Here is a 12009-nt window from a genome sequence, read left to right on the forward strand (position 1 = left end):
AGGATGTCAGTTATTTTATTCAGTGACTCAAGTTGAGTCAAATGACTACATTTAACGTCAGTAAGGCAGAAGTCCCTGTGCAAATGCTTGCTGTAGTTTAGTAAAACAGACAGTTTGTGTGCTTGCAGACAGTTGAATAGGCCCTAGTGATTTGCTATGGGTTGAATGGCTCAGTTGAGCCTGCCTGACAGTAACTGAAGAACTGAAGCAGGTGTTGGTGGAACAGGTGATCCTAATCTCAGCACTCTGCCAGTCCAAATTCTCATTCACTCTGTCCTGGTTTTTTCTCTAGCTCTGTTCTCCCCTTGTGGTTTAGACCCCTCAAACTCGACTCTGGACCTCGAAGCCAGTTCCACTGCATTTATTTAATTGTTTCCATCTAATTAGGGACGGATTTAGACCTAGGACACCAGGTGGGTGCAATTAATTATCAGGTAGAACAGAACCAACTGGCTCAGGATCTCATAGGGTAAGAGTTTAATACCCCTGGTTTGGACTATGTTTACTCTCCTTCTGTCCCTCACACCTGTTCTGTTAACTTTGTGACATTTTGGCTCTACGGCCTGAAAGTACACAATCCATTCACCTTTACAGTGCCTTTCGAAAGTATTCACGCCTTTACTTTTCACATTTTGTTGCCTTACAGCCTTAATTTAAAATGTATTAAATTTAGATTTTTTGGGGTAACTGGCCTACACACTACCCCATGATGTCAAAGTGGAATTATGTTTTTCAAAATCTTTACCAATTCATTCAAATGAAAAGTTGAAGTGTCAATATGTGTTCAATCCCTTTGTTATGCAAGCCTAAATAAGTTCAGGAGTGAAAATATGCATAACAAGTCACATAATTACATTTACATTTTAGTCATTTAGCAGACGCTCTTATCCAGAGCGACTTACAGTAGTGAATGCATACATTTCATACGTTTTATACATTTTTTTTCTCCGTACTGGTCCCCCGTGGGAATGGAACCCACAACCCTGGCGTTGCAAACACCATTCTCTATTAACTGAGCCACACGGGACCATAATAAGTTGCATGGACTCACTCTGTGTGCAATAAGTGTTGAACATGATTTTTTAATTACCCCATCTCTGTACCCCACACATACAATTATCTGTAAGATCCCTCAGTCGAGTAGGGAATTTCAAACACAGATTCAACCACAGACTGGGAAGGTTTTCCAATGCTTTGCAAAGAAGGGCACCATTGGTAGATGGGTGCAAAAAAACCACATTGAATATACCTTCGAGCATGGTGAAGTTCATTACGCTTTGGATGGTGCATCAATACACCCAGTCACTACAAAGATACAGGTGTCTTTCCTAACTGTTGCAGGAGAGGAATGAGCGGTTGCGCCAGGATTTCACCATGAGGCCAACAGTTACAAAGTTTAATGGCTGTGATAGGAGAGCACTGAGGATAGATCAACAACATTCTAGTTACTCTACAATACTAACCTAATTGACAGAGTGAAAAGGAAGCCTGTATAGAATAAAGTAATATGGCAAAGCAATTCACTTTTTGGCCTGAATACAAAGTGTTATGTTTGGGGCATATCCAACATACACTGCTCAAAAAAATAAAGGGAACACTTAAACAACACAATGTAACTCCAAGTCAATCACACTTCTGTGAAATCAAACTGTCCACTAAGGAAGCAACACTGATTGACAATAAATGTCACATGCTGTTGTGCAAATGGAATAGACAACAGTTGGAAATTATAGGCAATTAGCAAGACACCCCCAATAAAGGAGTGGTTCGGCAGGTGGTGACCACAGACCACTTCTCAGTTCCTATGCTTCCTGGCTTTTGTTTTGGTCACTTCTGAATGCTGGCGGTGCTTTCACACTAGTGGTAGCATGAGACGGAGTCTACAACCCACACAAGTGGCTCAGGTAGTGCAGCTCATCCAGGATGGCACATCAATGCGAGCTATGGCAAGAAGGTTTGCTGTGTCTGTCAGCGTAGTGTCCAGAGCATGGAGGCGCTACCAGGAGACAGGCCAGTACATCAGGAGATGTGGAGGAGGCCGTAGGAGGGCAACAACCCAGCAGCAGGACCGCTACCTCCGCCTTTGTGCAAGGAGGAGCAGGAGGAGCACTGCCAGAGCCCTGTAAAATGACCTCCAGCAGGCCACAAATGTGCATGTGTCTGCTCAAACGGTCAGAAAGACTCCATGAGGGTGGTATGAGGGCCCGACGTCCACAGGTGGGGGTTGTGCTTACAGCCCAACACCGTGCAGGACGTTTGGCATTTGCCAGAGAACACCAAGATTGGCAAATTCGCTACTGGTGCCCTGTGCTCTTCACAGATGAAAGCAGGTTCACACTGAGCACATGTGACAGACGTGACAGAGTCTGGAGATGCCGTGGAGAACGTTCTGCTGCCTGCAACATCCTCCAGCATGACCGGTTTGGTGGTGGGTCAGTCATGGTGTGGGGTGGCATTTCTTTGGGGGGCTGCACAGCCCTCCATGTGCATGCCAGAGGTAGCCTGACTGCCATTAGGTACCAAGATGAGATCTCCAGACCCCTTGTGAGACCATATGCTGGTGCGGTTGGCCCTGGGTTCCTCCTAATGCAAACAATGCTAGACCTCATGTGGCTGGAGTGTGTCAGCAGTTCCTGCAAGAGGAAGGCATTGATGCTATGGACTGGCCCACCCGTTCCCCAGACCTGAATCCAATTGAGCACATCTGGGACATCATGTCTCGCTCCATCCACCAACGCCACGTTGCACCACAGACTGTACAGGAGTTGGCGGATGCTTTAGTCCAGGTCTGGGAGGAGATCCCGCAGGAGACCATCCGCCACCTCATCAGGAGCATGCCCAGGCATTGTAGGGAGGTCATACAGGCACGTGGAGGCCACACACACTACTGAGCCACATTTTGACTTGTTTTAAGGACATTACATCAAAGTTGGATCAGCCTGTAGTGTGGTTTTCCACTTTAATTTTGAGTGTGACTCCAAATCCAGACCTCCATGGGTTGATAAATTGGATTTCCATTGATTATTTTTGTGTGATTTTGTTGTCGGCACATTCAACTATGTAAAGAAAAAAGTATTTAATAAGATTATTTCATTCATTCAGATCTAGGATGTGTTATTTTAGTGTTCCCTTTATTTTTTTGAGCAGTATATTACTTTGTATCACTCTACTAATTTCCAGCATAGTGCTGGCTGCATCATGTTGTGGGCATGCTTGTAATTGTTAAGGACTGGAGTTTTTCAGGATAAAAAAATGGAATGGCGCTAAGCACAGGGAATATCCTATTGGGAAAATCTGTTTGTCTGCTTTCCACCAGACACTGGGAGATTAATTCACCTTTCAGCAGGACAATAGCCTAAAACACAAGGCCAAATCTAAGTTGATTAGCAAGAAGACAGTGAATGTTCCTGAGTGGCCAAATTAGATTTGACTTGAATCTACATGAAAACCTATTGCAAGACCTGAAAATGGTTGTCCAGGAATGATTAAAAAAAATAACAATGGGCAAATATTTGCATAATCAAGGTGTGGAAAGCTCTTAGATTTAACCAGAGAGTCTCAACTGTAATCACTGCCAAAGGTGCTTGAAAGTATTGACTCGGTTGTAAATAAGATTTCTGTGTTTCGTTTGAAACAATTTTGGTGAGGAAACAAATCTCACTTTGTCATTACGGGTTATTTTGTGTAGATGAGTGAGTCGCTTTTTATCCATTTTGAATTCAGGCTGTAACACAGACATGTTGACTTTAAGTCAAGGGGTATGAATACTTTCCGAAAGGCACTGTACTAATCTCCTCTCACTATTGTTCATATCAAGCACATGAGTGCGTTTTCGACATCCCTTAATTTATCTAGGAAACCTGTGAGAGCAGCACCTTTGACTTCTTTATATATACAGTATCATTCAAAAGTTTGGACACCTCTACTCATTACATTGTTTTTATTTGTTTTTACTGTTCTCTACATTGTAGAATAATAGTGAAGACATCAAAACTATGAAATAACATATTTGGAATCATGTATTAACCCAAAAAGTTTTAAACAAATATATTTGACCTTCAAAGTTGCCACCCTTTGCCTTGATGACAGCTTTGCACACTCTTGGCATTCTCTCAACCAGCTTCATGAGGTAATCACCTGGAATGCATTTCAATTAACAGGTGTTGCTTGTTAAACGTTTGGAATTTATTTCGTTAATGCATTTGAGCTAATGTGTTGTGACAAGGTGGGGGGGGGGGGTAGTAGTACAGAAGATAGCCCTATTTGGTAAAAGACCAAGTCCATATTATGGCAAGAATAGCTCAAATAAGCAAAGAGAAATGACAGTCCATCATTACTTTAAGACATGAAGGTCAGCCAATCTGGAAAATTTCAAGAACTTTGAAAGTTTCTAAAAGTGCAGTCGCAAAAACCAACAAGCGCTATGATGAAACTGGCTCTCATGAGGACTGCCACAGGAATGGAAGACCCAGAGTTACCTCTGCTGCAGAGGAAACGTTTTATTAGTTACGAGCTTCAGAAATTGCAGCCCAAATAAATGCTTCAGATTTCAAGTAACAGACATCTCAACATCAACTGTTCAGAGGAGATTGCGTGAATCAGGCATTCATGGTTGAATTGCTGCAAAGAAACCACTACTAAAGGACATCAATAGGAAGAGACTTGCTTGGGCTAAGAAACACGAGTGATGGACATTAGACCGGTGGAAATCTGTCCTTTGGTCTGAGTCCAAATTTGAGATTTTTGGTTACAACTGCTTTGTCTTAGTGAGACGCAGGGTAGGTGGACGGATGCTCTCCGCACGTGTAGTTGCCACCGTGAAGCATGGAGGAGGTTGTGTTATCGTGTGGGGCTACTTTGCTGGTGACGCAGAAGGTGATTTTATTTCGAATTCAAGGCACACTTAACCAGTATGGCTACCTCAGCATTCTGCAGCGATATGCCATCCCATCAGTGTGTGAGTGTGAGTACCTCACCCAAATTGGTTTGGGAACAAGTGCTCAGCATATGTGGGAACTCCTTCAAGACTGTTGGGAAAGCGTTCCTCTTGAAGCTGGTTGAGAGAATTCCAAGTGTGCAAAGCTGTCATCAAGGCAAAGGGTGGCTACTTTGAGTAATATAACATCAAAATATATTTTGATTGAACATTTTATTGTTTCCTAACTGATTCCATATGTTGTTTCATAGTTATGTCTTCACTTATTCTACAATGTAGAAAATAGTAAAATTAAAGAGAAACCCTTGAATGAGCAGGCATGTCCAAGCTTTTGACTGGTTATGTATTTATTGGGGTGAGAGGTAGCCTAGTGGTTAGCGCGTTGGGCCAGTAGCCGAAAGGTTGCTAGATCGAATCCCCAAGCTGACAAGGTCAAAATCTGTCATTCTGCCCCTGAACAAGGCAGTTAACACGGTTTCTAGGCCGTCATTGTAAATAATAATTTGTTCCTAACTGACTTGCCCAGTTAAATAAAAAATAACATGCATACATATACTATAGTTCAAAAGTTTGTCCATTAAAATAACATCAAATTGATCAGAAATACATTGTTCATGTTGTAAATGACTATTGTAGCTGTAAACGGCAGTATCTTTTTTAATGGAATTTCTACATAGGCGTACACAGGCCCATTATCAGCAACCATCATTCCTGTGTTCCAGTGGCACGTTGTCTTAGCTAATCCAAGTTTTATCATTTTAAAAGGCTAATTGATCATAAGAAAAACTTATTGCAATTGTTAGCACAGCTGAAAACTGTTCTGATAAAAGAATCAATAGAACTGTCCTTTCGACTGGTTGAGTATCTGGAGCATCAGCATTTTTTGGTTCTATTACAGGCTCAAAATGGCCAGAAACAAAGAACTTTCTTCTAAAACTCATCAGTCTATTATTGTTCTGAGAAATGAAGGCTATTCCATGCAAGAAATGTACAAGATCTTCAGTTTCTTGGCCAACGCTGTGTACTACTCCCTACACAGATCAGCTCAAACTGGCTCTAACCAGATTAGAAAAAGGAGTGGGAGGCCCCGGTGCACAATTGAGTAATAGGACAAGTACATAAGTGTCTAGTTTGAGAAACAGATGCCTCACAAGTCCTCAACTGGCAGCTTCATTAAATGTACCCGCACAACACCAGTCTCAACGTCAACAGTGAAGAGGCGACTTCGGGATGCTGGCCTTCTCAATTAACTTCTCAATATTGTTTAGTCCATTTTGAGAGAACGTGAAAAAAATATAATAATTAGGGGCGGGAATAGGCTTCCATAGTCTCTCCCTGTGTATTCCTAAAGTTAGGGATGCACGATATATCGGTGAACATATCGGTATCGGCCGATATCCGCTAAAAATGCCACCATCTGTGTCGGCCAATGTGCAACACCGATGTCAAAGCTGACTTGCATACCTAAATAATGTAGGTACATGACGTAATGACGCCACATAATTTGAAAGAGTAACAATTTTAGCGAGACAACTCAAAGGCGAAGTTCATTAAAGCCAAGATAATGGATTTCATTGCCCTTGACAATCAACCTTTCTGTCGTGGGTGATGTTGGCTTTCGCCGACTGGTCGAGCACCGGTTAACACTACCAAGTGCACTATTTTTCCGATGTTGTCCTACCGGAGTTACACAGTAATAGTGTCACTGCTATTAGCTTCATGACATACATATTATTGAATGCTGTTTAGGTCTTTGTGTCAAAAAAGATAGAGTAGCACTGTCAAAGCTGTACAAAAAAGTCAGCAAACACTGGCCACGAGCGATGTGTTTACAATACCACGTTGGTAATAAAGCGCAATTTGTTCGACCGCAACTTCTGGGGTAGCTAGCTTTAGCTTGATACCTCGCTAGCACCAATTCAACCAGCCTGAAAACAATGACCAGTAAAAACTGCAGCCATTTTCATTATTCTTAGCAATGATTTAGGAATCCTTGTGAGTAAGTATTGGATAGGTTGCCACTTGTTGTTCGCCTATTGAAATTGAACTAAAGTTCGTGAAAATAAATAGCTTGCCAGCTACCTAACCCTGTTTCCCAAAGCTAACGTTATAAGTCGCCAGCTTGCTTCACCTGGCTAGTGAGGCTCGACCGGACCGGGTTATGTGTTGTGAAGTTAGCCAAATTAAGGCATAGGCACAATAGTGGAATTTGCAGTTTGTCAATGACTGACGCAAATGAATACAAATAGTAGAATTATGCCATACTTTTATTTTGAAGGCCAACCGCAAAGTCCACTATTGTGGCTAATCCTTATTCTGGCTAGCTTAACATAGATGGGTCCAGCCATCATTAATCAAATAAGAATTGTCTTAACCCCAATTTATATTTTAGATGACAGCTATATAGTTAGCTAGATTGTCGTTTTGCTATGTTTTTGGGGAAGAACATTGTTTGCACAAGTTCCACAGCCGTGTGACTAACAGAAATCGAATGATGTGTCCCTGAACAAAAGGGTCAAAATCAAAAGCCAGTGTCTGGTGTGGCCACTAGCTGCATTAAGTACTGCAGTGCATCTCCTCCTCATGGACTGCACCAGATTTGCCAGTTCTTGCTGTGAGATGTTACCCCACTCTTCCACCCAGGCACATGCAAGTTCCTAGACATTTCTGGGGGGAATGGCCCTCGCCCTCACCCTCCGATCCAACAGGTCCCAGACGTGCTCAATGGGATTGAGATCAGGGCTCTTTGCTGGCCATGGCAGAACACTGACATTCCTGTCTTGCAGGACATCACGCACAGAACGAGCAGTATGGCTGGTGGCATTGTCATGCTGGAGGGTCATGTCAGGATGAGCCTGCAGGAAGGGTACCACATGAGGGAGGAGGATGTGTTACCTGTAACGCACAGCGTTGAGACTGAGTTTGATGTCATTGCAGGCAGTCTGATGATGTTGTTACACACCACCCCAGACCATGATGGACCCTCCACCTCCAAATCGATCCCACTCCAGAGTACAGGCCTCGGTGTAACGCTCGACCATCACCCCCGGTGATACAAAACCACGACTCGTCAGTGAAGAGCACTTTTTGCCAGTCCTGTCTGGTCCAGCAACGGTGGGTTTGTGCCCATAGGTGACGTTGTTGCCGGTGATGTCTGGTGAGGACCTGCCTTACAACAGGCCTACAAGCCCTCAGTCCAGCCTCTCTCAGCCTATTGCGGACAGTCTGAGCACTGATGGAGGGATTGTGCATTCCTGGTGTAACTCGGGCAGTTGTTGTTGCCATCCTGTACCTGTCCCGCAGGTGTGATGTTCAGATGTATCGATCCTGTGCAGGTGTTGTTACACGTGGTCTGCCACTGTGAGGACCATCAGCTGTCCGTCCTGTCTCCCTGTAGTGCTGTCTTAGGCGTCTCACAGTACGGACATGGCAATTTATTGCCCTGGCCACATCTGCAGTCCTCATGCTTACGGCATGTTCACGCAGATGAGCAGGGACCCTGGGCATATTTTGGTGTTTTTCATAAACAGCAGAAAGGCCTCTTCAGTGTCCTAAGTTTTCTTAACTGTGACCATAATTGCCTACCGTCTGTAAGCTGTTAGTGTCTTAATGACCGTTCCACAGGTGCATGTTCATTAATTGTTTATGGTTCATTGAACAAGCATGGGAAACAGTGTTTAAACCCTTTACAATGAAGATCTGTGAAGGGGGACGTTTCTTTTTTTTCTTTTGAGTTTAGATATATAGAGATCTATAGATCTGTTTTTCTTGAGCGGATAGTCATGGGGCCAAATAAATTGTGGACAGCAACTTAACCACAAGAAGCCCAAATGGATATATTTGACTGAAACAATAATTTTAAACCTTGCTTACATTTTGTATACGATCACATGTACACTATATATACAAAATAATGTGGACTCTCCTTCAAATGAGTGGATTCGGCTATTTCAGAGACACCCGTTGCTGACAGGTGCATAAAATTGAGCACACAGCCATGCAATCGCCATAAACAAACAAACTGAAGAGCTCAGTGACTTTCAACGTGCCACCTTTCCAACAAGTCTATCAAATTTCTGCCCTGCTTGAGCTGCCCCGGTAAGTGCTGTTATTGTGAAGTGTAAACATCTAGGATCAACAACAGCTCAGTCGCCAAGTGGAAGGCCACAAGCTTACAGAACGGGACTGCGGAGTGCTGAAGCGCTTTGCGTGTCAAAAATAATCTGTCCTCGGTTGCAACACTCGCTACCGAGCTCTCAAACTGCCTCTGGAAGCAATGTCGGCACAAGAACTGTTCGTCAGGCGTTTCATGAAATGGGTTTCCATGGCCGAGCAGCCACACACAAGCCGACGGTCACCATACGCAATGCCAAGCGTCGGCTGGAGTGACGTAAAGCTCGCTGCCATTGGACTCTGGATCATTGGAAACGTGTTCTCCTGGAGTGATGAATCACGCTTTACCATATGGCAGTCCGATGGACAGATCTGGGTTTGGCTGATGCCAGGAGAACGTTACCTGCCTCAATGTATAGTGCCAACTGTAAAGTTTGAAAGAATGTCTCGGGCTGTTTTTCATGGTTCGGGCTTGGCCCCTTAGTTTCAGTGAAGGGTAATCTAAACGATGTAGCATACACTGACATTGTACACGATTCTGTGCTTCCAACTTTGTGGCAACAGTTTGGGGAAGGCCCTTTACGGTTTCAGAGTGACAATGCCCCCTTGCACAAAGTGAGGTCCATACAGAAATGGTTTGTCGAGATCGGTGTGGAAGAACTTGTCTGGCCTACACAGAGCACTGACCTCAATCCCATCGAACACCTTCGGGATGATTTGAAACGCCGGCTGCGAACCAGGCCTAATCGCCCGATATCGGTGCTCGACCTCAATAATAATCTTGTGGTTGAATGGAAGCAAGTCCCCGCAGCCATGTTCCAACATCTAGTGGAAGCCTTCCCAGAAGAGTGTAGGCTGTTTATAGTATTATGCGTGTGAATACTTTGGAACAGATTTCCAAAATTCAAGTCACTTGGAGTGGATTTGCTGGTATTTGTAGTCTTATGTCCAACAATATTAAAACAGAAAAAAAACGTCCTTACACAGGTGCTTACAGGGACGTCGTCCTATACCAGGGTTGTGTAGAGTAGACCTGGCACCCCCACGCCTGAGTGGTCCGTCTTTGGCCATGTGGGGAGTTCTCCTAGTGCAGCACATGGCTGGAGAAGGAGTGACCTCACTGTACCACCGGGAATGACACTCTAACCTCTGTGCTCTCATGCCAAAAGGCTTGCCTGACCTTTGACCTGGTTGTAAAATGAACACCATTCATTAGAACTACTTCAGTAAGCCATGTATTGGAATATACTATGCCCGTCTCCTATCATCAAACAAGGCAGCTATCCAAAGTGGGGTTTTTTCTCCCCCCCCCCCCCCCCCCCCCCCCCCCTCTGGTAACTACTAGCTAGCTAGTCTCTGTGGCACTAGCCTGCAGTTTGAGTGACAGCAACACAGACAGTGGCAGTTTGAATTGCACTGTCACAACACAATCTGGCGTCCCTCTGGCTCATTGGCCGTCTCTCTGGGGCTGTCTCTCTCTGCCTAAAAGTGGCAGCAGTAGAACTGAAGTTATTGTTAGATTGTGTAGTATAAGGGAATCTGATGCTATCACTTGTAAGGGCTTTCAGTATGTATAACGCCTGCGCTGCCTCTCCAAACCTTAGGTTTCCTTTCCAGCAGGTGAAGCTCTGACAATCACTCTCCCTCTCAGGCCCTACTGCCAGTGACCTCTTGGCCCCATATAAGGCAGTGTAACACTGAGCACCATGGCAACCTCCCTCCACTACTCCCAACTCCCACCCTAGTGGGGAGTTAATGGCACAGTGTGACAGATCTGTAGAGGGCTGACTGATGGATGGGAGACAGATTTGGAGGAGTCGTCTCTCTTGTAATTGCTGTTGATCCAGTATCACCTAACTTTCTCCAGTGGGGTGGGTCGTGTTGTGCACTTTTGATCTGCGTGCACGCTTGTGCAGTCGGACCTAGGGTTGTGACGGTCATGGAATTGTGGATAACGGTAATTGGCCAGCCAAATTACTGCGGTCACCGTAATAACCGTTCGAACAGCAACACATTTTTACTCACGTTTTCTCCTCCGCTCCTGACTGCATGTACTGCAATAAAAATGAAATGAATAATATGGGAGTCCTCATTCAAGTCAGAGACGATAATGAGTAGACTGGCGACCATTGCAAGTGTACGCATGGGAGCAAACCAGGAGGTTAAAGGACGTGTAACCTTAAATGTGCCGTGATTTGTTTATTCAACTCGACTAACATGACAAACAGTCCATTTGGATGAACATTATACATTTTTGCAAGGTGCAACGTTTCATCACGTTGAGTCCATGTTACTGTAGAAAAGGACTCAACTGCACGAATGCCCCGCCGCCCCCTCTTCAGTCAGCTGTTTGTTCCACAATTTATTATTTTAAACAGTTATGCTGGTTATTTTATTTTCAGGACTCTTCATCCATAACCGTACCAGCCCTAGAGAGCTGTTTTTACCCTCTGACAGGCATACGCATCAACCTTTTCTCCTCTTTTTCAGGGGTTCATCAAAGATGTCCACGAAGACTCACTCACAATAGTATTTGAGAACAAGTAAGTTGTTATTTACACTCGTGACGGGTAGTAGCCCCTCTATTTGTGAGTCACAGGTTTATCCTAGTTAGACACACACACCAGTCTACCCACGCTGCTCAAGTCATCGCTCTCCCCCAGTCCCTTGGGTTTGTTTTACTCTCTTCCTCAAATCCCCATTTCAGCACCACCTGTGCTCGGCACACGGCTGTCCACAAAACCCTTTATAGTAACTCCTACCCCCCCCCCCCCCATTCCTCTTTCTCTAGTTGACTCTGTCGTCTGTGGTGTCCCTAAATATAGTCCTCTGAGGTGTACAGGCAGGCGCACTGGACAGTGGCCCCTGACATTCTTGGGATGGTTCTGCTGTTCCATCACCCCCCCCTGCCCTTGCTTGTGGAGGAGGAGCTGTTTGTGTGAGATACTACATGACTGATT

At 44.5% G+C, this 12009-nt stretch overlaps 1 protein-coding gene across 4 annotated transcripts in view; it reads left to right on the top strand.

Moving 5' to 3' along the window:
• The window catches only part of LOC106577688 (FMR1 autosomal homolog 1), a 29760-nt gene that overhangs the window by 1456 nt on the left and 16295 nt on the right, over positions 1-12009 (top strand). For all 4 annotated transcript variants that reach the window (XM_014156011.3, XM_014156013.3, XM_014156014.3 and 1 more), the window contains exon 2: positions 11540-11592. In XM_014156011.3, the coding sequence (XP_014011486.1) occupies positions 11540-11592 (53 nt within the window). The remainder of the gene's footprint in view (positions 1-11539; positions 11593-12009) is intronic.

The sequence above is a fragment of the Salmo salar genome, chromosome 18, assembly GCF_965601325.2.
Source record: "Salmo salar chromosome 18, fSalSal1, whole genome shotgun sequence".
Taxonomy (NCBI): Eukaryota; Metazoa; Chordata; class Actinopteri; order Salmoniformes; family Salmonidae; genus Salmo; species Salmo salar.